The 27,529-nt window shown below is 46.1% G+C and overlaps 2 protein-coding genes across 3 annotated transcripts in view; one reads left to right on the forward strand and one right to left on the reverse strand.

Moving 5' to 3' along the window:
* Positions 1-47: 47 nt before the first annotated feature.
* On the reverse strand, positions 48-22,157 carry SCTR (secretin receptor). Of its 2 annotated transcripts, none has more exons than XM_064514653.1 (13): positions 21,975-22,087; positions 17,997-18,123; positions 14,601-14,711; positions 10,499-10,602; positions 10,088-10,185; positions 8,960-9,092; positions 6,775-6,928; positions 6,622-6,682; positions 5,988-6,057; positions 3,383-3,474; positions 3,145-3,283; positions 2,922-2,963; positions 48-1,885 (listed from the first exon to the last, which is right to left on the reverse strand). In XM_064514653.1, the coding sequence occupies exons 1-13, from the start codon at positions 22,017-22,019 to the stop codon at positions 1,709-1,711; spliced, it is 1,353 nt and encodes a 450-aa protein (XP_064370723.1). In that variant the 5' UTR covers positions 22,020-22,087; the 3' UTR covers positions 48-1,708. The 2 variants fall into 2 exon arrangements, with proteins under 2 accessions (XP_064370723.1, XP_064370722.1); XM_064514652.1 differs by having other exon boundaries at positions 1,863-1,936; positions 21,975-22,157.
* A 5,112-nt stretch (positions 22,158-27,269) lies between these two features.
* Positions 27,270-27,529, forward strand: part of CFAP221 (cilia and flagella associated protein 221) — a 29,050-nt gene continuing 28,790 nt past the window's right edge. The window contains exon 1 of the mRNA XM_026109061.2: positions 27,270-27,428. The gene's annotated coding sequence lies outside the window, so the exon portion shown is untranslated. The remainder of the gene's footprint in view (positions 27,429-27,529) is intronic.

A 27,529-nucleotide genomic window follows, 5' to 3' on the forward strand; every position in this document is an offset into this window, starting at 1 on the left:
AATGCAGTAAGAAGGCGCTCGTGTTTAAAACAAGCAGCTGCTTTGGCTTACTGATAAATGTTTAATTCTCAGACAGGGAGCAGACGTGTTGTTTCCCTGCTCTTCTTGGTCTTATTTTAGCTTTCGTAGGCCAGAGAGAAAATTAGGCTAATGATTGTATCTGACTTGCTAAATACATTGGGACTGAGTGAGCTCCTCAGAAGCTGGGAGGATCTGCTTGCTTTGAGTAAGTCAGCAAGAGCCAGGGTTTTTATCCAGACTTGAGGGAGAGCATGACAGGGGAAGAAAAAAGATTATTTTTCCTGCCCTTAAACTTGCAGTTTAAAACCCAGCTAATCACAGCAGTCAACATCTGCTTCTGGGCAGGTGATTTAACTTTGAAGGCATCCTTTAAATTTCTCTGCATGTTTTGCTTCTGGTAAAATGACAGAAATCTGCCATGAGGATTTGGTGTAAATAAGAGCTCGTTAGAGCAGTTCGGGCAACCGTTGGGGAATGCCATTTAGTCACCACTTTGCAGGAGTGTGCTGGTTCTGCCAGCGCTCCATGGGTGAGCAGGAAGGAAAAGTGTGATAAATGCATTCTTGCTGTTCGGTCATCAAGAAAGCCAGGCAAGCGTTGCCTCAACCGGGGAAATAAAGATACAAAATTAAATACTAGATTTGATTGCTTTTGCTGGCTGAATTTGTTTTTCCCTTTCCAGCTCAAACCAGGAGAACTTACCTAACAATCCTATCCTTAAAAACATAAAGCTGCAGTAGAAGCTCAAATACCTCGTGACGGCGACTATCATGTACAAGCTCCCAGGTTTGTGCAATTGTAGACTTGAGAGAGATTTTTGCCTGCCAATACGGTGGTGTTTTTCACAAGACACTTTCAATTGTCCAGTTCAATTCAGTTTTAAATGTCCCAGGGGCTTTCGTTGTTTCCCTTCAAAGACTAGCTGGGCAAATCTCATAAGTACAGACAAAATAGTGAAGTGTCGTCTTACCAAGGTTTTCTGGGCCACCTTTGGAATTTGCTATAATGGCTCTTTTACGGTTTCAAAAACTGATACGAATCCAAATTAGACCACTGTTATTTCTGAGGTCTCTGCTGTTAGAGCAGGCAAGGAAAGAAAACTTTCTGAGCTTGTGGTCACCCCTGGAGCATAGATAGGCAGTAGGAGAGGAAGGAACTCAGCCATGCCTAAAGTCCTCAATGTGCACTGCCACAGCAGCAGGATTTTGAATCTCGGTAAATTTTAGGGATGAATTAATTTCGCATTTCAAGCCTATGGGCTGCGTTAAAGTTTGGCACTTAGCCTTCATCTTGCAAAGCTGAATATCCTCCCAGCTTCAACAGAAGAAATATAAAACATCTAAAAAATCACATGCCTGGCTTAGCCTGAAAAAAGCTGGAAGGGAGCCACATGAAAAATAAAAGGCTACATTTAAGGTAGAAATAGCAGCTTAAAAATATTGGTGTGGAAAGAAACACAAATGACTGCGGCCAGAAACCCAAAGAAGAGCAAAATGTTTTGGCCCATTTTGCTTTGCAAAATAACTCTGGCGCTGCGCAGGATACAGATGAACAGATGTGCTTCAAGAGCAGCTGATCTCCAGCCAAGTTCTGCTTTCGGATATATACACAAGAGTCCCAGCGCAGTCCACAGGACTTAACCACACGCATCGGAGGATGGAGGCATCCTCCAAGCATACGGCGTCCGCTAAAGCACACTCGATTTTCGGATGGTTGGTCTCCTGTGCTCTGACGGGCTGGACTTTGCTGTGTGCATCACTTGAGTTAAGCCACTTGGTCCGTTGCTAGCTGAGGTGCTCAGATGCTGACGCAAGTGTTTGCTCAGATGCCACTGCCTCCATTTTCGCTGCACTTCCAGCTGAACCTGGGTAGAAAGGTCACAACATGCTTAGCTCAGCTAGTTGATCTTGGAGCCCTGCAACGCAGAGAGCAGTACAACAGGAAGAGGAGAGGTGGTTACCTTTGGCAAAGTTTGGATTTATATACTTAACCCTTAGTTTGAGGGGTTAGGGTAGGGTCTGGCTCTTGTCACTTCTAGTCATACTGTTGGTGCACAATTTTCGGTTGACCTGTTTTTCTATTAGAAATGTTAATTGATGTTGAAATGGCTCACAGAGACTAGCTGGCTTTTGTGTCTGGTTTAGATTTTTCCAGGATTTTTATTTTATTTATAAATACAGGACATCCTGACACTTAAAAAAAAATACAGATTTTCTGTTCAAAACAACTTTTTTGGAAACCCTCTTTTGATAAGTTCAAGCACCATTCAGAGTATTTCGAACCCACCTCCATTTCAAAGTAACTTTTTCTTCCAACCTTTAGGCACTAACATTTTTTTTTTTCTTCCAAAAAATCTCAGGGTCTCACAGGACTGGAAAGTGTTTCCCCCTGCCTCTAATAGCAGCAGCATTTCAGAATGCAAGTTCTAGCCTAGGAGTCTGGGAGAGCAGGTTATCATATGACAAGCATGGAAATGGTCCCTGTCCCAAAGACTTACACAATAAATCCCAATGAACTGGACTCAATACAGCTTTTGATAAATTCCCTTCCAAGGATCTTAGAAAACAGACATAGGATGAGAGCAAATAGCATCATAGATCAGGATCTGTCTCCAATTTTCAGTGTGACTGTGTGCAGGATGCTACTCCCACTCCCCATTCCCAAAAAGAAATAACACTATCTGATTGAGCAGAGGGCTGAAATCACTGAGAGGCGAAGTTTGCATTTGGCTTACAATTATTTAGGTTTGCCAGGTCTAAGAGGAATTTCAGGAGTGACGTTAGGTAGCTGGGGAGAAAACTGACAGATAAACCACAGGGTAATTCATTGGAGAACATATCCCACGAATTACTGAAGCATGCTTGAGCAATAAAAGAGTATGTTCTATACACAAAACTCACCTCACCATTAAGAAAACAATAAAGTACAGCCACGACAAAACCCTACAAGATAAAAAAAAAAAACCACAGTCATAGATTTAGAATTGCAATTCTGGTTTTTAAATTAAGATGAGATATTGCAAAGGAGATTGAACAGCTTGTTTTTGCCACTGTAACTCTGTTGTGTACGTATGCTATGCCTCTTTTTCTTATTTTAAGAAAAGAACACTATGTCAAATATTACCTGGAATGATCCAAGAGCTAATTCGAAAAAGAGCTGAATTTCCATTGCACCACTGCTTGCATCTTCAGGAAAAAAAGCAAAGATGATGTAGTGAACCCCAAAGAGCGGGATGAGGAGGAGTGTTGACTTTGCAAGTCTCCTGCGAATGGAAACACAGGGAGAAGCTGCTGTACAATGGGGCAAGAGGAATTAAGAAGATGGGTTCATGTTATGTAAAGGCACGGAGCAAAGGACGTACTTGTACTGGTTGATATCACCACTCCTTCCTTCAGGTGAGCTGAGCTTCCTCATCAAAATTCTTAAAATGTTGACGAAAAGAATGAAGTTAATCTGAAAAGGAAAAGAAGGGGGCAGGGGGGGAACAGCAGGAATCAAAAGGAAGAGCAACAGCACGCGGAGCTGGCAGGCAGCAGCGGAGGCAGCTGGTGCCGGCAATGCAGCCGGCCGCTGCGGGCTCGGGCAGGGGCTGCCTCCCGCGCTGGCGTGCCACAGCCCTTGTCACGGGACCCTCCGGTTCTGGGGCTGCAGCTGACTGCAGGGACCCAGCAGCGACTAAGTGATTGTCAGGGCTTATTATCGGGGCAAATCGCTGGAGAAAAGAGAGACCGGACGCAGTGGGAAAATCAGTCCTAGCTCTCGTCTGCCGGTTACCTCTGCAGCCAGCGGGTGCCCTGGTGCGACGGGCTGCCAGCAAAGGAGAAGGCACCAGAGCTACCTCTTGCTAAGAGAGATTGCAAATACCCTCTGTTCCCTGTTGAAAGAAAGAGTGTGTTGCTGGATGAAGGCTAAGTAGTTAAAAATGGCAAGGGACGAGGGTTTATGTAGTTCTTCCTTTTCTGTTTTCCCCCTCTCTGAGGGTGGAAACCAGATAAAAATACTGATCTGCTTCTGGGCTGGGGAGAAGATGAGGCAATAGCTGTTTCTGCTCATCTGACCTCCCAGGCAAAGCGCAGGAGTATCCGGAGCCAGGCTGCGGGCACCCTTCTCACTAAAGCAGCTCAAGCACGGAGGAAGAGAGGCTGAACTGCACACCTGCGCGGCCTTTCGCAACCGCTTGCACCACACCAGCTTTTAACCCCTTCCCTGGGCATGTTCGGAAATGCCGCTGCGACGGTGCCAATGTTAGCTGCAGGCCTGTGCGTATCGGGGAAGGATGCCAAGGCCATGGCTTTCCCTAAGCCAAGGGAGTCTGGAGGGGAACACGAAGGAAGGACAGTAAATATTTTAGATTTGGGGGGGGCAAGGAGGTTCAGGTTTGAGGATTCTGGGGTTTTTAACCCACCAGCTCAGGCATGACCAGTGGAGGCAGCGCATGGCATTTTGCTGCTGAAGAAAACTCTTGGGAAGGAGGGAGGGTGGGATTCCTGCCAGGACGAATTGCCAGTGGGCACAACAGCGGGAAGGGTTAGTCCGAGAGCACAAAAGAGTTTATCAGTGTGCATTTTCTGCCCTTTGAACTGCTAAGGATTATGTGCTGTAAGGAATAAAGAGATAAGATCTCAATTCTGCAGGTTTAACTGTTTGTTTGTCTTTGTGGCTATGGGCTTGAGAAGAGCCTTTCTCAGCAGAAGAGGCAGACTCATGCAGCCTGCTCCTGCCTTGAGTAGTTAAGCTAGATGTGATCAGTTTTTTGTGGAAATTTAGAAAAGGAAAGGGGGTGGCCCTCGAAAGATGATTTAAGATTGTGGTTTTCATATTACAGAACTTCTAGGTCTGGCTGGAATTTAAATATTGCTGGCTGGCTCCTGGAGCGTAAGGGTTGTTTCATTAAGGGAAATAAATGCTGCGATCCCGTTACATTGATTCTGAATGGCTTGTGTGATTATCTTCTGCTTGTCTCCGGGGGGGGGGGGGGGGGGGGGGGGGATGAAGTGTCTGCATGGCAGTAAATGGGAGCAGAACTTCAACCCACCATCTCTGCTGTTTGGGTTACTAAGAGAGCATGCAAGGGTCGTAATTTGTGTTTCGCAAATATTATGGGTCCTACTGGCAACAAGAAAACCTCAGTGAACTCTTGCGTGTTCTCGCTGGGGGTGTCAGTGGGTTACTTGAGTGTAACTAGCAAGTCGCATGTTTCTGTGCCAGGGTTTGGATGAATCACTGCAGAGAGGTCTACCCCAGAGCATCACACCTGGATAAAACAACTGTCACCAGAGAGAGACTTCAGCCCCTCCTACCTAACGCTATGAAGGTGAGCAACAACAAAAGCTCAAACCATCGGTGTCGAGTATTATTTGTACCAAACTATTCTTTACATCACTACTGCCTTGTGTTGGGGAGATTCACTCTGAATTTCACTGCCTACAGCTCATTTCACTGAGCAATGCCTCAATAGTATAATTGCAGTCCAGTAATGCATGGGGCTTGAAGCCCCTGTGCTGCTTTCAGTTCTGCAAACAAAAACTAATGGTCATGTAAGGCAAGTTGGTTTTGGCTTTTCCAAGAGGGGCAGTGACTGGGAGACACAAAGGCTTTTGTACTGAAGTACTGAAACCTGCAGCCATTTGCTTCTCCTCCGGAGCCTTCCTTGAAACAGTCCAAAACAAGCTTCCACAGGCCAGCTCTGATCCTATGAAATCAACAGGATGTGGAAACCTGATCTTCTCCAGGCTCTGGCTTCTTGGGAGGACGCTCTAGCTTTCCTTGTGAACTTAGCCCCGGGGCATTACTTACTGACTAAGTCCTGCTGGGCAAAAGTTGCTTAAGCAGTAATTTGTGTGTCACACCAGCTCGGGCTAAGATCACTTCATTAACACACTTCTAAAGCATGTTGAGTAAATGATCTCTGCCATCGCCATATTTGAAAATACAGTTTGAATGTGCTTATCCCAGAAAAGACTTACAAAAATAGACAAAACTACAGGGCCTCTAATGATCCACCAGGTATTGGCATCAGTGTTAATGTCCCAGCACCTGTAAAAATAGAAAAGAAGGTGCATTCAGTTATCCAAACACTGGCATCTTTTCAAAGGGTTTAATCTGTTTTGCATTTCAGACAGGACTCTATTCCTCCTTTTACAAAATTAATTGCCTGCTCCCACTTAGCTGGTACAACATTTCAATAAAACTACGAAAGAAAACTGTCGACCTGCACTGGACAAAATTGTATTCTGCCTTTAAAGTACAACCAGTTCTCAAAAGTTTGGAAGGGAGGGGTGAAAGGAGCAAAGTTTCACTGATCGTAAAGTCAAATACAGATGTTGAAACAGTCATGGGCTGAATTCGTACTTGGAGGCCATCTCCCACCCATGAAAATGCTACAGGGATTTGAGACTCTTCTTCAGATTGGCCAGCTGGACCGATGTTCCCCACCAGCATGGGGATCTGCCCATGCTGGGACCACAGTTAAATGGCATTTGGTTTGCTTGGCAACCAGCAATTATAAATGAGCAGGAAACCCACAGAGCAGCCCGCAAGTGGAGGGGGAGCTGCATGCTCCTGCTTGGAGCACAACCCTCCCTTGTCCAACCAACTTACCCAATATTTTCATGGAGTTGCCTAGCCATGGCCCATGCCACAACAAACACGGTGGGGGCACCTACAGTTGGAAAAGCTAGTTACTGTTTCATAAATCCATCCCAAAAGCACAACAATCCAATAATTATTCTTACTGAAAGGAGACCATCGTACCCCATCCGAGGGCGATGAACCACCAGAGGAACTTCCTTTCTGAGAAGAAAGAAATGACCAGCAGAGTGTGGAGGTACAGCCCCTCCACAAGAAGCCAGCTGTAGTTAGCCATGATGCAATACTGAAAGAAGACCATCGTGAGTTTACATCCGGCCTGAGGAAACAGAGTAGAATTAACTTGTGCTTCTGTTTCCATCTGTTTTCTAACAGAGAGCGTGCTGGTCAGTAAGTCTTGGCAAATAGAGATTTTATGGCAACTGGAGGACTAAGCTGGTGACAGGAAAGCAGGGTTGATCTAATAGCTGCAGTACTACCCTGGATTTGGTCGCAGATCAAGCGTCTTGATCGTATTAGTTGGAACTGGGCCCTCAAAGACATAGAGGCAAAAAGATCTGATTCATTCCTCTGTCTTTTTGCCTCAGCTGACTTCCTATATTGTATTACATAGCTGAAAGCACTCCAAGGATAGATACACTGAAGATGGTGAGATGTTACACTACACCAGTGGTGACCATACAGATACCAAAAGTGGGTACCAGAGCTGGCACAGGTAAGTACATTATTAGCTGTTTCACTAAGAGGAATTGAATGTGTCATGGACACATGGGCCTGGGTTACTCTCTCACTTAGAAGAGTTTTACTATCACTGCCTTACTAGTATCAGTAACATTAATATAAGCGTAGTAAAGCATGTGAAATGTATTTCTCAGACTTTTTTTCCTAAGAAGAATGGTTGACAAAAGCAAAATTATAATTTGCTCAAAACTTCTTGTTCAGTAACAAAACATCAGCAAAACTGGGGTAAAAGAACCCTTTTCTGTTTTGTGTTTTCCTCCCTGCTTAATTCTTATCTTTTGTTTTAGAACACCAAACATGGCTTCCAGTCCCCTCCCTAACATTTTCAAGGTATTTTGCCACCAATAAAAAGAAAAACGAAAAACCCCTTCAAAACCTGGGAGGTACCTTTGCCAAGCTCTGCGGGCGTGAACCTGTATCTTACTATCGGCTCTCAAAGTGTAGTACGTCAGCAGTATTTTACGTATTGTTGGACTTTGCTGCAAGTCCTATCTACCAGGATCTAGCAGCCATACAAGAATCCCCACTCCACTGGTGTATCCTGTGTTCACAGAAATACCCGAGCTGCTCAGGCTGCCGGACGCAAGGAAAGCCTAGGCAAAGGTAGAAAATCCTTCCAGACGCAACGCTAGCTGGAAGAAGAGGCAAAGGTGGGAAAATGCCAGGGGCTGCCTGGTTTACACCATGTCCCCTTGCAGTGGTGCCTGAGCCTGGTGAGTTCACGAGTGACGTGACAGTGTAATGATTACCACAACGTGCCCCACTTGGCCACAGCCCATGGGGAGGAGCTGGGGGCCCTGTGGGGCTGGCAGGGGTTTTGGCTCCCCTGCGTGCGGTAGATTTGCGGAGGGAGGCTGAATGAATGTGGGAGATGCTCCTTTGGAGACATCGCTGCCTCTGGAAGTGGCAGGCAGTAATGCAGGGTTGGGATAGGAGCTGCAGAAGTGAAGACTCACGATATGGGAGATTCAACATTCAGATTGAAACACCCACATTTAGGTGCCTCTTTGCCAAGGTGCTGAACTCCCGCTGCCTTCTGCAGAGATCTAGTGAATGCACTCAAGCCAGTGAATGCAGCTGTCTACCTCAGACTGAACTGGATGCCCTCTCTGCTCTGATGACCATAAGGGGAAGGTAGATACCTGCACACACCTGGAGAGGATCTGTGCCTGGGTTTCTGTGTGTCTGGGATGCTCCAGGCAGGGCTTCTTTCGCTTCCTCACCCCCCACCCCCATCCACACAGACCCCCCCTCCCACAGCAACAGGGAAATCTCTAACATTTCAATTTGCATGTCAGAGAGTGACATCCTGGCCGAGCCCAAGCAGCTCTTGACCACAGGGAGTCAGTGTGTGTCACCAAGCACCTCTGACAGCTTGGGAGAGGAGCCCCAAAACCCAGATTTGACCCAACCATGTGAAAGATCAGCCTGGACCAACCAGCCTCCAGGGTGAAGTGCCAGGGAAGGGACAGGGCATACATTTCCTCTCCCATAACCCGCCAGGTCAGACAGTGAGCTAGCATGGAGGTTTCCTTCCCTGCACACTAACCACGGCTCCAATCCTGCCAGAAAAGTGAGGTGCGGGGGAAGCTGGAAGGGAGAGGATTACCGTGTACACCCCGCAGTAATTTGTGTCTTCGGAGGAAAACAGAACAGCATCCTTGATGAAGTTTGATGAGGCTCGCAGGATGAACGATGTGAACAGATGCATGTGGATGTAGTTCCTTGTACAGCGAAGTCTTCTGTGCCAAGAAAGAGAGAGAGCCCATGAAGTTATATTCCTAGGAAAAAGTGGACAGCTTGTTGCTGTATACATCAGGTTTCAATGCTTACTAATGTTGAACTGACACACTAAGACCATTCAATTTTCCTGCCTATAAGAGGAAGAGTAATTCATTTCCAAAAAGGGATGCCCTAGAGAAGACCTTAAAAAAACTAAAGTCACATCTGCTTCACTCAAGTACTAAAAAAACCCTATAATGTTGCCAGAAGAATTGAGATTTCACATTGATATACTTGGTCTAGCTCCCCACTTCAGTTCTGAAGCATCATGAAGCCAAGCAGCTGCCAGTTATCCAGACCTGGGTGAATTTCTTCAGTTCATTTGCATGGTACACTTATGCCTGTAATGTTTTCTATATTAAATCTCCAAAATCATCTGGGTCTGGAGGGCTTCCAGCCTCAAGACTAGTTTGCAAAGCAGTTGGGGTTCCTCTGACTGGAGGATCCTTCCTGATATTTACTGTGAGGGAAAATCATTTCACTGAATAAGCAGCCAAGTGCAAATTCCAGGTTATAAGGGTGCATGGAGCTAAGTCGACTTTCAGTCACACTGCTGTAAACCTGCAACATCTTCACAAAAGTCAGTGCAGTGGCAATAAGAGCAGTTTTAGCCACAGTCTAAAGTGGAGAAAAGAACAGCAGGCGGGTTGGGGGCAGTCGTTCTGCCCACAGGGACAATGAAATTGGGGAAAAATCTCAGCAGGGAGGTAGTGCAAACTCCACCCTGTGAAGTATGTTCAACTAGATTTTGTAAAGCACAGGAGATCACAATATGAGGAACAGCCCTGCCGTTTGCTGGGAGACGGGCTCAGAGACGATTTCCGTCATTGATTTCTTTGAAACTTTTCAGTAATACTTTCATTTTTAACTTGTTCTGAAAGCCAGCTGTGTCAGTCAGGAGTGATCAGAGGTCTTGACCAAATGCAAACCAATGATGATGCTCGTTTTTCCTCACCTGAAAGCGGCCAGGATCACCAAGGCTATTGACAGTGTCACAAGGGAGGTGCAGTATCCGACTGTGTACATGGTCTTCAGAGTCATGAAATAGGAACGCTGCAGAGGAACATATATTCACATCTTTATCTTTGACTGTCTAGCAAAAATCATCCCATAACAAGAGAAGGGTGCTCCTTACTATTTTACAAATGGATTATCTTGTAAAAACAGCTCCTTTGCTTTTGCCCTGGAGCAACCCATTCTGACCATTTGGAGGAAGCATTTACGCTAAAGAACACCCATACCCACAGCCCCGCCCGCTTGTGCTCCTTCAATCACGACATTACTCAGTCTCTCTTTAACAGTTTGAAAACATCCCTCCCTCCAGGCCCTGGAGCAAGGCTCTATGGTCACAGGTGCTCAGACTCACTCTTGCCTCGTTCGCAGTGTCATCTATGTTGTAACCACAGGCAATATCAGGTCTTGGATATGGGGCTGACCATCCCTCACTAGTACAGTTTCGATAGACAAAACCTGCATGGTGACAACAAAAAAGGACAAACCCAGGTGTAATCATTTCCAGTTGCATCGTTTTTCTCCTCAGTGGAGGGATGTTGCAGGAGCAAAGGGAGTGTTCCCCCCAGGCGATGCACACCCCATAGCTGGAAGTGAAATGCAGCTGAGTTAATTATGTTGAAGTTTGCCCAGTGTACTTGTGTGGGTCCTACTATTGTTTGCCAACTCAGGGATGACTGTGATGGATGTGTTTTTATTAACTGCAACATAAATAACACTGTTCAGTACATCTGGTGTTTCTTGGCCAGTACTCCAAGATCAGCAAACACGTGACTCAGTGAATCACAGATTCCTGCTTTAGGCAAACCTGATACTTTCTTGAATGTCCTCCCTGCTCAGGTGTCTGTACTGTACTGTGGTTTCTCATAGTCTGAAGATAACACAAGTGGTTAGCTGGTCAGCAGCCGGTGTGCAGGACACCACAGTGCTGCAGGCACTCTGCCATCACCGAGTGATTTCTCATCACTTCCTTGGCTTTGTTTTTAAGCACAGCTTTTTGGTGTGATTTAAATGAAAAACATCTCCACAGCCAGGTCTGGACAGCAGCTTCTACTGTTGATTTCCTCGCTTACTGGCAAATTAAAGGTTAGCATGGGGTTCACCTCACTTAGGAGAGACTTCCAAAAGGTAAATCCTTGGGCAAAGTGGGTCAGTTTGTCCAACTCACTTCTCTCTGTGTGATACCAGGGGGTCTCAGCTCACTCTTAGATGTCTGACTTTTAGACCCCTAAAGCTGAGTGAGATGGATCCCTGCCAAGTTGTTCATGGTTAAATATGACAGGTTTGAACATGCTCACATTCGTGTTAAGTGTTAATAGTGGAAGACAACTTACAGTTTGACTGGGAGAAAATGACCCTAGCAGGCTTATAGGTTATGGGTGAAGAGAAGAGAAACTTTTGTCAAGAAATAAACCCATTGCCTACTGTCCTAATCACACCTGCCTGTCAGGTAGGAGTCACCCTTTGAAAATATGGAGTGAAATCTTGGCTCTGCTGCGATGATGGCAATAGCAGTGAGGACTTGGAGAAGGCCAGGGATCAGCAGCCCTAAGCTGAAGCCTTGATAGAAAAAAACACAAGGAGAAACCTATCTTTGCCTGCACATTCAGCTGCAAGCGCAGGGACCCTGCGGCATCCTGTTTTTGCAAATAATCACCGCAGTGCTGAGGGACCAGAGAGAGATGCATATGCAGGGCTGCGTTCAGCACTGGTTTATGCTCTTTGGAGCCCTGCTGGGACTGTCAGGATGGAGTCAGGACTCCTGCTACCTCTGGGCCAGTTCTGGTGACCTGACAGCATGTCTGCACTTGATTTGGACTCACCTCTGAAAAAAGGCAAGGCACAACAAACATGCTGCGATCTCCAAGGAGGACGAGCTCTGGGTGTGCCAGTGTCAGGCTATTTTTCTGATGCTTTTATGAACATCTTGTTCCAGCCTAGCATCCTTGGAAGGGCCAGGCTTGTTTTTCAAGCCATGTTTTCTATATCCTGCTGCAGCACAGCAATAACACTAGGAAGAGATGAAGCTGACCCACTGTTTCCCCTTCTCCAGCCTGCCTGGCACCCAGCAGGGAGTGGTGTGGTGGCAAATCCTCTGCTTCAGCCTCAGCCGAAGACACACTTAGAGCAGAGTGCAGGGCTTGTAAACATGCCTGTAACTGGTACTTGTCTAAGGGTGTCAAAGAGAACCAGAGAAGATAAGGGAGAAGAGGCGAAGTTGTGTGTTGGTGCATGCCTGTGCCTGCATTACAGGCAAAGTACAGCAGATTGCACGGTGTACTGAACTGGGCATGAGCACGGTTTCAACAGCACTGGTTGCTATGGCTGACGTACATGCTGGGGAAATCCACAACATGCTCTGCTTGGAGCAGCTTCAAGGCCTACAGCCCATCTGGCAGTCGGTGCCCCACATTTGTGGGTGCCCTATAGGCTTTCTGAGCTGCAGGCATGGGGGGACACGCGATGGCAGCGGGAGTGGGGCCATCTGAGGAGGCCTTATCCCAACAGCCATCATTTCATACCTGGGACAGGTCTGAGTCTGAACTCTAGTAATGTTCAGACGGATTCGGTCCCAGTGTGTTTGTTATTCGGGCCATTATGCGGGAAGGGGCCGGGCAGTCTGGGCTGCACATGCTAGTATGGATTTCAGCCCAAAGCACAACAGCTGGGAGACCAGAGGCTGGGCTCAGACCTATCTGCGTCCCTTAACATATGGGTCTTTGGCATCTGTGGCTGCCCATCTCCTTTGTAAGTGGCAAGGAAAGAAAACTTTTGCTTTTCTACCAAGCAAACAAATTGTTGTTTTTCTTTCTGTCAAATTACTTAAAACAGGGCAGCCACTGTAGCAGAAGTTAAACATATGACTCACAAGCTAGCCACAGTATGTGACTGTGAGAATGAGAAGAAACTATTGTTGACTTTGACCCAAAATGCCAGATGCAGAGACCGAAATGCAGTGTAAATGACAGTGGACCATGTCTTGGGTTTCTGGGTTGAACGCTGTCACTTTGGCCGTGGCTTATTGGAAGCGGCTCAGCTCTCAGCTTCTCGATAAGGAGGGCAGCTAAAGTTTAAAGCTGTTAGACTATCTATCTCCAAGATTACACAGAGTACATTGGATTTCTAATTATGACCTTTGGATGGACAAATTTCTGTTTTCCTCCCCAGACGGTGCTTTTGCAAGGGCGCTGGCTGCCTGCGAGGCCAGAGGCAGCGAGCAGGTCCCTCTAGCGGCTGCGCCAGCCCGGATCGCATTTAACCAACAGCCTGAAGCATTTAAGGCCCAACGTGGCTGTGCTCAAGACTTGCGAGCGCATGCCAAACAGATGGTTTTCTCAGCGATCTGTGTCTTTGTATATTTTATCCTCTATCTTTACACCAGATTATATTATTCAACAGGCAGCTAGTGTTTGTGTGTATATAGAACAGCACAATATATCTTTTAAACTAAATGCTCCGTGTCTGGTTTTAAAGAGCCCTAAATACTTCTCCTCTTACTTATCTAATCTTTATTAGACAGCTAATACTTTGTCTTCTGTTCCTCCCTTCCTAAAAAGAAGCTGGCTGCTTTTCTGTAAGTACTGGCCTCATTAATCCATGTTCTATATCCAGAGAATGCAGAACCCTCTTCTGACATGAATCATTAACTCACTAAAGAGAAATGTAAGCACATTTCTCAGGCATTGTTAAAAAATAGAAATTAACAGAAAGCAGGCAGAAACTCCTACTTAATAGCTCGTGATAACTGTACTACGTTAGGAATAAATTTCACTTCGTTTCCAGCTTAGAAAACTCACTGAATGGACAACAAATGCTACCCAAGCTCATCCCTTTCTGAAAAGTAGTTCAGTGAGCCATGGGGCTAACGCAGCCTGATTTCCCATGGATTTGCACTTCTCCTTTGTACGGAGTCTGCCACAGCTAAACAATGAAGCCCCACTGCAGATTTTTCTCTTGACGAAGGCAAAAAAGGGATCTTTGCCCCCTACCTGGCCACCTGTTTTGCCAAAACTTGTAAGACTTAATGCTGTGTGAACTTTCACCCCTTGTCAAGCTTTTCTGAAATCAACCTCTGGCTCTAAGAGTCCTTAGAAGGGGAAAGACAGCCAGAAACACAGCGCCTGAGTGAAAAAACTCTCTTCCCTAAGAAACCATGCTAAAAAGCTGCTTTTTAGCATAGGACTTACTTCCCACACTTTTCTCAACCTGGCTAAGAAAAATACAGAAATTATTATAAATAAGAAAATTCTTAAAATAAGAAAACACCTAGCTAATTTAATTGCAGGCCCTCCTGCATTTAGCTTAGTGTTGTGACAAGAGCTGCAAAGTGGCCATCAGTTTTTTAAAAGAAGCAGGGACAGAATTTCCCTTGGAGTTCGGATCTGACAGCAGCATCTTCGTAAATATCACATTTAATAAAAAACAACCAGGTAAGAAAAGCGTATTTTTAGCATTACCTTTTTTCCCCGTCAGCATCTGGAAGAATTTGGGGCAGTGAGCGTTCACAGTCTGTCCCACAACAGATGAAGGCCAGCAGCTCATGTTATCCCACATTCCAGCACATCTGCCTAGAGGGCAACAACAAAACACCATGCAACACTGTCCAAGGACCAAGGACCTATTGGAACAATGACACTCGCTACTCTGAAAAGCAAGCTGGGTGAGAGAGAGAGGTCCTTTTGAGACCTCCTGGGACCTGGATGGGAGAGAAGAGGTCTTGTGAAGGCCCTGTAAAGTTGAAAGAAACCAGATGTGGCTGTTTTAGCTCACACTTCGACCTTTCTAAAGCTTCCACTTGGAGTCAGCCTGGTGTTTTCCTTACATAATCTTTGTATAAATACAAAAAGACACAACTTGACCAAGAGTTTAAGCAGCTTCAGAATGATATTGGAGAAAGGGCAGAGAAGTACTGTATTGATGTCACCCTTGTACCACCATAAATACTCTCCATCATCTCTTTCATTACGCTAAGACTGGCTAGAGTGAATAAGACCAACGGACCACTCTCTGGGCTCAGCCATAGGGGTCAATGGCTTTTCTGCTTCAGGAGAGCAAAACTTTGCTGAGCTCTTCCAGTCTCTTCCCTATAAAGGGAAGACCATCACAGTTACAGGTGAGGAGAAAACATGGATTTACTCCCATATTCTGCAAAATCTGCCTGTAATGTTGCTCCTTCCAAGGCCAGGCCTCCAAAAGTGGGATGTTTCTGCTGGAACCTTCTGCCATCCGAAGCCTCTGCCAGCTGCGGGGATTGCCAGACACTGCCCAGAATCACTTAATTTCCCTCAGTTAGGTGCAGGGGCTGCTTATGTCAAGAATGTGCTTGTTCTGGTGTCTTCCTGTAGTCAGAGGGGCGAGTGAGGCTTTTGCGGTTGAGCTCTTGGCTTGGCTTTCTTGCCTTCTGGTGGTACCTGCAGAACATCAGGGTGCTGATGGCCAACGGAGCACAGCGCGACTGTGAGCTCAGCTTGAGCATCTTGCTCAGCTACGTGAAGCTGGCATGGATGAATCTAGGTTTTCAGGGTGCTAATAGGAAAGCTGATGCCCCTTCTGTCAGCCCAGGACCACTCTTAAGCCTGCCAGGTCCTGGTGTGTGCTGAATGCCCTGGACCCTCACTGAGGGGGTGTTGAGCATCCTCATATGCTTTGTGCTTCGCAAGAACAGGCTCCATCAGCCTGACAAAAATTTTTATATTTCCAGAAATATATGGATTTCTTCCTGAACAACAGTAATAGGGCCTGGAAATCCGGAGCTTTTCACAGCCAACGTATCTCAGTGCTGGTGCCCTCCCTGTGCCAGTGTTTATCTGACTTGGTAACCATTTATTTCAAAGCAATATAGTTTAACTGCAAACAAAACATCACCTTGGGTGATATTTATGCCTAGCCCTGCTGTAGTGTTTGGGTTATCAAACCTTCATGCCAACAACACTGGCATAAAGCCCTCCAAATCAGACTCGGTACACAGAAAACCCTGGCAAAATTATGACCCGGTTCACCCCGTGCATCCTGCCCCTGCTTATTTTTCTGGGATTTTGCTGCTGCAGGAAGGTTTGTTTGCACAGCTACAGAGGTGGACAGGGGCTTAGCCAGCCTCTTCGCCCCGCTCTGGCCACTTCCAGCTTAAAGCTAGTTGCTGCATGTGTAGTCCTGAGCTCACACCGCTGTGCCATGTTTGGTCCAACTTACAGAGCAAAAGGAGCAATGTTGATGTTGGTTGGAAATGCTTTCTGAAGGAAGGCCCTGTACTTTGAACTATATTTTAATGCCTTTTCCATAGATTTGGGGGAAGGGGCACAGAGGGTAGGGTCCTTCTATATTAAACTTTCTAGTAACCAAAGGCCTCGGCAGAATTTTTAAGATTTGGATCCAGGTTAAAAGTAGATTAAATCTCTGCTGAGGAGCTGCTATTTGACTGAGATAAAATGAGACCATCTATAAAATGGCACTGCCTGCAAATGCTAGTGTTTGTCCCCAGCAGTGAGGTTTAGCTTGTACATATCTTCAGTGCCCTGGTGCAGAGGAAGGGCAGAGTTCAACATCACAGCTGTGTCATGGGATCAGAGCGGAAAAATGGCTAGGTTGTCAAACTGCATCACTGCCTGAAAGCACTCTCCTCCGCAGTCAAGGGCAACAGAGAAGGAAACGAGCAATGTTAATTTATTCCTATAATCAGACCGCTCACATGCAATGAGACAGATCTGTATTCTGCAATATCTGGCAACCTGCAGTGGCAACCTGTCCCGTCTGCAAGGCTCACAGGGATAAAACACAGATAGGGCAAAACGCTAGGCATGCTAAGAAAGCAGGCAACAAATCCTCACTCTGAGTCCTGCCCTTGGGCCAGGTCACAGTGAAACATGTCTCTGTCTCCCACACTCTCTGCTGGAGACGAAGGCTTCGAAAGCAAGCGAGAGCTGCGTGTCTCGCCCCTGCGGCGGCTGGTCTCTCGCAGCGATGCCCTGCGCTCAGCACCTCTCATGGGACCTCCTTGCCCTTCCACACCAGCTAGGACGTGGATGGGTCCACAGAGACATCCAGAAACTGCTCCGTCCGCAGGAAGCTGGGAACGGTACAAACCAGTGACAACGGCTGGTCACACACAAAAATCGTTGCATTCGCTGCCTCCGTGCAGCGTGCTCCGTGCGATGCTGGCTCAGCTACGTTACTTGCAGGGGCTAACACTCAGCTCACGGACAAGCTTCAAGATTTGCTCCCAGTTATCTCTTTAAGACCCCTTGTACACAAACGCATTTGCTCAGCTGCGAAAGGGAAGTTGTCTACATGCTGAGGACTCGGTACCACAAGACCTCCCCAAAGCAAAGATCCTTTATGGGATCATAAATCTCTGAAATGAGAGACCTCTGTTACGTGAGAGTAAGTTAGAGCAAGAAGGAAGCAATGAGGATCTTCTGGCCGTGTGATTTACATGTTGGCTGCTGGTATTCATTGATTTAGAAGGCAAATTTGTTGAGTAAACTTGCACTTAGTGGGCTGACTTTATAAGAGTATGTTTGTCAGCGATGACAGGAATTCCAAATCCTCCGCAGTTCACAACATTTGGTGAGCTACTGTTGCTCTCATGTGCTCTCCAGTGGTGACAACTGCGGTCAAGCAGCTGCATTAGAAGGTGCATATGAGAGTTAAAAGATACGTATAACTCTATTATTTACTGTCACAGTAAGGTCAAAATCCTGCTTTTGGAGCCTTATAACAGACCTTACCTGTTTTTCTGCTCCTAAATGAGACGCATGCACGCTGCCTGGCTCCTATGGGAAGGCATGTGCGGTATCAGATTGTGAAGCCACCCAGTTCACCTAAGACCAGTATTTGCGCATTCATTCGCCCTTTACCTGAACCTGCAAGCAGATCATTTTCAGGCGTCCTGTTCTTTGCCTCCAGGGAGAGAGTCTCGGCACAGTTTTCTTCCTCCTTTTTCAGGACGCTCAGGAGGTCGCAGACAGGCGGGACAGCTCCGATCTGCAAATTTTAAAAGCAGTGGAATCACTTTTCCTTCACAGGATTTGCCTTTCTTATGCTCACATGCTCCATGCAGTCTTGTCACCTGAGTGTGGGCAAAATTTCCTTGGAATACCCTTACTTTTCTGAATTGAACCCCCTTTTTTGCAACAGTAGTAGACAAGCACAGACTGTTACTGCCTTCTCCCATTTGCTGATATTATATTGAGAGAAACGGCTCTGTTAGCTTGCTAAACACAGCACACGAGCAAGATGCTGCTCCAAAAGACTGCAAACACATCCAGGGCCCCACTGGGCTCTCCTAGGGCAACAGTGAACCAATCGTTCACCTCCAGCACTCTTAAACCTTAAAACTAGCAGGTCATTTTCCAAGGTAACATTTACACGCAAACCCGGCCCAAATATCTCCACTGGCTGCAGACCACCAAAGTCTGGTTTACTGCGATGGATCAGGAAGCTGCAGGAGCCAGCGTGAAAGCAGAACCTCGCTGAGATTTTTGCAGGAAAGCTGATGGTAGGGTTTGTCCGAAGTGCATTTACTCACCTTTGTGTCTTTCCACATCCTCCTTCCTCACAAGGCAGGGGAGAAATGTTAGTCTTAACTCAGTCCTGGTGTAGCAATTAAATATGCAGTTTATATTATGTGTAACTGGACCAAAATTAATGTACAAAATAGTTAATGGCCATTAATATGGCATGCATTAAAAATCACTGCAAAATGATTTGTAGGACAAGGTCCCAGCGGTTAAGTCGTGCAGTGTTTTTACTGATGACACATTCCTCAAGTGCCTGGGGTATTTCAACTTTCAAGCAATATACAGGGAAAAATACTTTCACTATTTGGCCAGTTTCCATAATTTGTGACACTACAAGTACGGGATACCACCTGGTTGCCATTATAATAAATTAGATAATTTCTCCCTCATTAGCAAGAAAAAATCTTTATAAACTCCCACTAAGCAATACATATGTACATATATATATACACATACACATACACACGTAAAAGACTAAAAGCAAGTAATTAGGGTGTATTATTTGAAAAGCGTCAGATGGAAATTTTTTATATATTTAGTTTAGGAGAAGTTAACCCGACAGTCACATTAATGCTCAATCTAATAAATCTTGTGAAATTGCTGATCACTTTCAGATTAGATTTAGGAGAGAATAGTCACTGAGGACCTTGCAATGAGGACTATTAACTTTTCTACAATTAGGCCCATAGGGATGAATTAAAATTTAGCCTAGCAGACGTCAATGATTAAAATCCCACTCACTTCAGCTGGAAGTATGCTGTGTTTTATATTTCTGAACAAAGTTTGATCTTTTCAGCAGCGTATCATGCCTCATCTAACTGGTCTCCTCTATTTACCTTCGGCATCTTTCTCCCTTGTCTTTGTGCATCATAAAATAAATCAACTAAAAACCATTAATTTCTGCATAATCCAATGAATTTTCTGTAATCACACCTGCAAAGACTTTGGGTGAAACAAACTACTGTCTGATATCAGGATTTAAATGTATTAGATCTGTTACATCTTTGAAAAAATAGAAATGTCCTACTGGAGTAACATATCTAAAGAAATGCAATTGTATTTCATAATTTCAGTAGTTAACTGAAGGTTTAATTTGATCATTTCTGAATATTATTAGATTTTGTTAGCGTATTGTTTATCTTTCTCTGTTGTTACATATTTGATTACCAATAGTAAACAGGATTTAATACATTTTTCAGAACTCTCAAAATCAAATGCAAGAGCTAGACCTAAAATTTCTGTGGTGGTATATCTGCCTAAAAGTTACACTGAAAATACTTTAAAAACAAATTAATCTTGAGCATTTGAAGTGGCTGACGAAACTGGTTTGGACTGCATGTGCGTTGTTCAAGATGATACCGAACATCCGTAAATATAACTGTTAGCAATTACATCAATAACGATCTCAGAAATAGGAATATTTGTCACTTTAAAGAAGCATATATATTTGTGGATGCCATTTCCTTTGAAGAACTGTGGGTCCCAGGAAAGATTTGGTTTTAAAAAGATTTAAGAAGGCTACACTATTTCTTTGCTTCTCGAATGAGGCTGTGGGGTTTTAGCATATGCAGCTGCGACGACCACCCTGATAATTTGTCACCGCATTTTTTTCTTAAATAAAACATGTCGTTCAAACGGGAAGCTGTTATGGCTAATGCCTTAAAATCACTCTTTTGACCTGGGCAAATGATGCTCACCCTGTTCTTCTGATGAGATCGGCGCCGCTGTCTGACAACAGGCACACGAGTAACTGGATTTTGCACTCGGGGCAAGCAGGAGCCTCCAGCTGCCGGTGGGAAACCCGTGTTTTGCAGGAATTGGGTGACGTGAGCCCAGAGCGAGCCGGGGCCAGGCTGCTCCACGGAGCCGCTTGCCACCGCTCAGCCCGGCCCCCATTTTCTGCCTACAATTCCCAACAAAGAGCCTGCCTTCGTCTTCCCTGCTCCCCGCATGCGGGGCGTTCGCATGGGGTTATTTTCCTCGTGCATTTCCTGCCATTTTCTCCTTTAAAAATGCATTTTTGGGCCAGTATGTGCCTTGAACTTAAAGAGGAAAAGCAGCTTCCCTCTGTATGGTTTCTCCAGCTCTTCCTAAATACTTCTTAATACTAAAGAAAATAAACGGTATCTACCTCACTTACATCAAAACCATTCCAAGCAGAAGTAGTTGCACCGATAACGTGTCCTGAATGTATAGAAATCTACCATCCATGATATTGATAACAAGAGCCAACTAGGTTTTTTAACCTGTGAAAGGAATGGGTCTCTATAATATTTAATACAAATGGAACTGGCAGCCACAGGATTCACGGCCGTTTTAACTTGGAGGTTGGTGTTTTGATTTTAAGGTGGTGGTTTAACGGAGAACAAAGGATGCCAAAGCATGTGCCATAATCAAAACAGGTATTTTGAAGGACTAGAAAAGAAGGAGAAGGAGGTGTTCTCAGTGCAACCCAGAGCAAAGAGATCTATTTAGAGAGCCCATTAGGTAGCACCTCCAAACAAGAAAGCAAAATGACAGGAAAACCAGTGCACTATTTTGTTGTGAAAGATGATGAAAAGGCAAAAAAAGTTTACAAATGCATTCACTGTGCAATCAAAATGCCTAGGCAGAGTTCAGGTTTTCTCGGAGACACAGCCAAATCCCTACTTGGACAAGTAAATTGATTAGTTGCAATGGAACAGTGACTCTAAATCGGTGGAGAGTTTGACCCTCTCCCAACTTCTCACACCCAGGCTGGACATATTTCTTGATAGTTTTATTTAATATATGCTTTTCAAAATCTAAATAAACTGCCTAGCGCTTAGTGATCATAGCCCAGGTTGCGCTATCCTTCCCGACTGGTCTGAGAGCCTGCAACACAGGAGCAGCAGAGAGAGACCCATCTACTGCATAAACTCCCAGGACAGCAATGAAGCCAAAGGAAAGGAAACCAAACTCCCTGGGGCAAACATCTTTCCACTGCTTCAGCGTGAGTCAAGCGAGGCATTAGTGGTGGCGGGCATTCCCCCTTGGGGGATGCTTTGCTGGTGTAAATCTCCCAGTGGCATCAAGTCCCACAACCCGCTGCGTTACAAAGGCAAGTTAGGGACACTGCCCTCTTTAGATAGCTGGGGAAACTGAGGCACCAAGCACCTAGCACCTGCCAATCAGCGCAGGAAGCAGCAGAAGCACAAAAAAAATAAAATAAAAGACTCTCACCTTATACATAGACCTTTGGAAACAAAGACGCCACCACTTCAGGAAATGGAGGTGCACTTATTCAGGCAATATGTGATTGCATGCAATTGGGAATAAACAGCTCTCAGCACCTACCAGGAGGGCTGAAATCCAGAAGATGATCACCCAGATGGTCCACATAGTCAGCCACAGTGCGTCTCCTTCATCCCTCACGCCCCTGAGGTCACCGGGCTGTGTGTACGCTCTCCAGTGGACCTCTCTGTTTGCTCACTCCGTCCCTTTCTCTCCTAGCGTTTTCTCCTTGCAAGCTTTGATCATCCCGAGCCAACGTTTCTCTGCAGCTGTAGTGCCCTAAGGAGCATCAGCGGCGGCAGGGACCCCCCGCCCCCTCCGTCCGCCCCCCACGCTCTCCTCCCCCTCCGTGGGAGCCTCCTGTCCCGCGAATAACAGCCCCTCCGCCGAGCATGTTCCCGCTGCTGGCTGCTCCCTGCTCAGCTATCAGTCACTGCTATCGCCGCGCGTCGCTGGCGAACAACCATTCCTCCTGCTCCCACGATAAGGGAGCGCGCGGGGCTGCGCTCCCTGCAAGCGGGAGGCTGGCGGAGGCGGCAGCGCAGAGCCAGCCACTGTCACCTGCCGCCCAGCTGGGGCCCAAGTCGCACCGGAGTCGGGGGAAGACATCAGAGAAAAGGCAAAGAGAGGATTTGCTCTTCCCACCCCTGCCAGAGAAGGCTCGAAGTGCTCCCTGGACTCCACCCTCTCATCCGCCGTCCCGGGACACAGCCAGGCTGCATTTGGTCTGGATGCTACAGGCTGCAAGGTGCCATCGCATTCAGATCCCTGCAGTAGCTCGTGGTGGGACATAGGTCTGAGCCCTCTGGGGTTCCCCATGGGCAGTTTTTCAGCAGTCCCCCTTCCCCGGCAGCACAGCGCTCTGCATTTCTGTGAGTTTTGCATCTATGGCAAAGCTCTTGTGCAGGGGCCGTGTGCTTACGCTGGCTGTGGGCTCCCAGCTGCCACGGCTGGCGCTCCAAAACCCTTGCTCGTCAGGTTTACTTGTAGCATCAGGATCATACATCAGGAACGAACACAGCCTCAAAAAAGAGCCGAGTTTGCCTGTGTGCTAGTGCCCATCCTCAGAGCACTGCCATCCCCAGATACGGTAAAACGTCTTGAAACATCTTTTACCATCTTTTCCAATTTACCATCACCCCAGACTTGGGTCAGCTGTGCTGAGATGAGCTCTCTCAGGACTCAGGCTCTGATGTCCTCATCTGCTCAGAGTGCGCTCTCCAGATCTATCAGTAAAGCCAATGACCACAGGGGTAAAACATCTGCCTTGTTACTTGCGCATGGAAAATCACTCGCTGGATTAAGCAAATCATCCAGTGAGCAGCATAACGAAGCAACCCCGGTTTCCTAGAGAGTGTTGTCCTCTCTTCCATGCCAGCTCCCACCCCCATAACTCCAGCTCTGTGTGTCCCCTAGGATCGCTGAACTGCAATACTGTTTCCCTTACACGGCACCTTCATTTCTCCCTGCACCCCCAGAGCAAGAGCTGGGCAAGAGGCAGCGTGAGCCCCGTCCCCCAGCTGCAGGTGCGCTGCCCGGCTGCCGGGCTTGCATGCGCTTACTGCCCACTTGGCAGGGCAAGCTGAGCACAAAACTATCAAGCTCACCCAGCAGATTTCCCTCAGAAAGGCAAAGGTTTCAGCCTTCCTTGCCCCTATCCACACTAAACTTGTAGGACCTTCCATCTCTTTAAGATTTCTGCTTCCCCAGAGTTTGGCTGAAATTGGTCAAAGGGTTAAAGCAACTGTTAAAAGGGGGTCTGAGAGGCAGCCAAACAATGCGATTACAGTAGTCTAAAGAAACCGCACTGGCAATGTTTCGTCATTGCACTGGGGTGCTAAGTCATTCTCTCTTATTCTGCGGCTCAAAGAATATTTTATTATTCCATTCATACTGTAACAACTTCCCCTGCAAGCGACCACTCTTGCTCACATTTAGCGACTCGAGGGAGCTTTGCTCCTTAATGTACTTCCTAATGTGGGGCATTTTCTGAAATACGCAATGGTTGCCCAGGAGTTTTTGAGAGTGGATATTGGATTTAAACACCAACAGCAGGAATGAAGAGCCTAATATTTTATGACTTTTGTGTTACATTCATATGCAGTCTGAGGCTTTGAAAGAAGCTGGATGCAAAATAAGACATGGAGAATTGTCATCTGTTAAAACCATTGTTTGAATTACAATGTGACAGATGTTAACTAACTGGGACAGACACGCTGGATGAGGAAATGTATTAGCAGTAGCAGACTAAAGAGAATTATTAACAAGAATTCACAGATGCTGAAACAAGGAGTTTGCTTAATTAAGCAACGTAGCATTGTACTTTGCTATGTACATCTACCCTAATTCCTACTCAGTATATCCATTTTATTTGTCACGTCTGGAATTTCTATCAATTTTGTAGTCTAAAACAGAAAGGAAACATTGGAATTTGTTCATGGACTCATGGAAGACTCAATTGTAACTTTAGGAGTAAATAAAATAAATTACTTTGAGTTATATTACTCTGATTGTAGGATTCTTTACTTATCAAGCACCAACTAACTTTGATGTTAAATATTTATTTGTTAATACTTAAAATTTCCATTAGTGCTTCAGTCTAATCATTCATTTTTTCCATCCTTCATTAAATAAGTAAATTGCTTGTAATCCCTCTACTGCTGTTTGACAATCAGGCCATGCATTTTTCATCTGATATTTGGAATATGGATATAAAACTGAAGTGAGAATAACCTATTTAGATTCTAATTCACAATCTTTATTTATATATATTAACATATAATTATTTATATATACTAACAATCCCAAGGAAATCTGCAGATTTGCTGACCGATAATCCCCTTTTTTCACCTACCTTTTTCACTGATTTGCTACTTTTCAGGAAACCTTATAGAGTGCTCTTCCAGAAGTGCATCATATTCTGCTCCTCTGGTGTGGAAACAGAGATTGATTCTGGTTTGCACTCAATTATGACTGTGCAAATAGACAGAGATACATGTGAATTGTGTTTCTGTGGAAGGAAAAATATGTTAACATTCTGTTTGCTCTATTATGTTCCCATTCACTAATATGTTCCTGCGGCTTTTTCTTGGAGATATGAACATAGAACTAGCTTATCTACAGATCTAAGCAACTTCAGCGCAGGATGCTGTGAATAGGCTCTGGAGCCAACAATTCTATTTCCAGTGTCAAAACGTGCCACACAGAAAAAGGCAAGTATTACAGAAAGTGCCTACGTTCCTCTCGGAGGTGATGCTGGCAACCCAGCCCCCTGCCAGTGCTCTGCAGCAGGTTTATTCTGCAGGAGGAAAGAATTGCAGCCACCTCTCCTGCTCTCGGCTTGTCAGGCGGAGAACAAGCTGCTGCCCGCCTCCGTCATGACTCTTCATTTAGCTGAGGTGAATGGGTAATTTGGAAAAGCACTGTTTCACATTCTCTCCTCTTCTGACAGTTGCAGTGAGCAAAGCTTTCCCAAAGTCAGATAGCCATGCATGTGAAGCTAAGAGAAGGACGTGTGCACCCAGGAGAGACAAGAGGTTTCAGAGGCAGGAGATATTTTAGGCATCTGCCTGAGGGGTTATGCACCTTAGAGTGATCCAGCACACTGCTGTCCATTGGTGGTCTTCTACCTCACACAGGGAGAAGCAAGAGCATTTCCAGCAGAAAAAGAAGTGTGAAATGGTGGGCTAGTGCACCAGCCTAGTTTCCCAGCCTTGTCAAGCATGTAGGTATAATTCTTTTCTAATCAACTGCAATAACATTTTACTAAGTCTGGGAACTAAGTTCTGAGAGTTGAATTTCCTGATCTGAAGTTTTTGTTCTTTCCTTTTTTATTTGAATTGAGCACCACTGCTTTCAGTCACTTTTACCTCTGTGTAAGAGTATTGAAAGACAAGAATTTTATTCTTAGAATACATAAAAAACTTCTGGAAATATTTCTGTCTTTCTATATTTACTTAAAACCTTATGCAAAAAATAGCAGGGCTATTAATATGGTTTGTTCCAAATACACACTCATGCCCAAGACAAATATAATGCAGTCATGGCAGAAGAAGCTGGGGCACCACAATATTCTTGATTTTAATTTCTATAATGCAAGAAATAAGCGCAAATTTCTTTGGTGTTAGATCTTTCTCCTTGGATGTTCCACTGACTCTGTTAGGAGTTCTCAGGGCTTACAGATTTGGGTCCCAAATAAAAACACTTACAAAGGATGCTAAGAAATCTTCAGGAAAATGGAATGTGTCTGTCCAAGTCAATAACAATACTGCGTTCAGTGCAGCATTTCTGTCTCTTCAGTGTGTTATCTCCTGTCTGAAGAAAAAAAAAGGGTAGAAAAGTGTGCTTTCTCTTGTTCCCTATACATATGCAGGTAAATGTAAAAAAAATCTATCAGTGGTAAGAGCAATAAACTGGAAAATATATTCATGCTTATGTTTCAAGGGACTGCTTTTTAAAGTGAGAATATACAGGGAGTAAAGAGATTATCTTTTCTTTACATTGTAATAAAACTTTCAAAGTCTGTTTCAAGTCAAAAGTCCCAAAGGAAACTGCATAACCCCATGTGGCTTCGCTTCTCCGGACTTCAGAGAAGAACCTTTATTAAAGCCTTATCAAGGACAACATAGAACAACTCATGTGTTAATAGAAAAGTGTTTCTAAAGAAAAAAAATGCTTCTGCAATGTCTGCAAACACAGTAGTTGAAGAGATCCTGAAAACGCTGCCGATTGGAAACTAAGTAGCAACAAAAGGGTTTTTTTTTTTTTTTTTTTTTTTTTTTTTTGTAGTTTTGCTATCTGAGACAAATGAACTACAGTTATTTTAAAGGAAGTTTTAAGCCGCATCTGGAGCAACAGAGCCAGCCCTGTGCTGCAGTCCCAGCACAGGCCGAGAAGCAAGCAGCAAGAAACCATATGGGCAAAGTAAGTTACAGGTGTGATGCTGGAAGAGGCTGGCTAACACCGCCTGCTCCCTTCCTCGCGGTGACCCGAGACACCGCCTGAGGCTGGTATCGCGTTCAGGGACCAGCTTAACCCCTTACAAATAACCTCACTGGAAGCAGCGAAGCGACCGGGCCAAACGGACGCTTGCAGCAGCAGGCCCTTTCCCGCCCCCCCCAGCAGGGCGACGAGGCGCCAGTGCCAAGGCAGCCCCGGCCCAGCTACGCGAGCGCCGCGGCGCCCCCGGCAGCGCTGCCCCGAGCGGGCTTCCCCCCCGGGGCCACGGGCCACGGCGAAAGCCGCCGCCGCCGCCCCGAGCAGCAGAACGGCCGCCAAGAACCGCCCCAGGCGCCGCCATCTCGCGGCGCTGCCCGCGGCGCAGCCCGAGGGGGGCGCCCCCACCCGCCCGCTTTCGTCGCGGGGGGGTTTCGGCCTGGCAGCGCCGCCGTCCGAGTGCGGCCGGTCTCCACCTCCCCCCCCCCAGATGGAAATGGTACAGCCCAGAGCCGTTGCTCGTTGCCTTGCAACCGGCGGCAACGGCCGCGGCCCGCGCGCGCCGCGCGGGTGGGCGCTGAGGTGGGTGCGCGGCGCGGCCGGGGGCAGAACTCGTGTCGGCGGCGGACGGGGCGGGAGGGCTTGTGTCACCGGGGGCTGGAGGCCAGGGACGTCGTTTATAC

This window comes from Dromaius novaehollandiae, chromosome 7 (assembly GCF_036370855.1).
Source record: "Dromaius novaehollandiae isolate bDroNov1 chromosome 7, bDroNov1.hap1, whole genome shotgun sequence".
NCBI lineage: Eukaryota > Metazoa > Chordata > Aves > Casuariiformes > Dromaiidae > Dromaius > Dromaius novaehollandiae.

Excerpts from the sequence above, each read along its gene's own strand:
- SCTR (XM_064514653.1), bottom strand. The coding sequence starts at position 22,019 with ATGTGGACCATCTGGGTGATCATCTTCTGGATTTCAGCCCTCCTG. Across the intron at positions 6,929-8,959 it reads ATTACTGCGGGGTGTACACG|GCCGGATGTAAACTCACGAT; the intron begins GTAATCCTCTCC and ends CTGTTTCCTCAG. Across the intron at positions 6,683-6,774 it reads GTTCATCGCCCTCGGATGGG|GTGCCCCCACCGTGTTTGTT; the intron begins GTACGATGGTCT and ends TTCCAACTGTAG.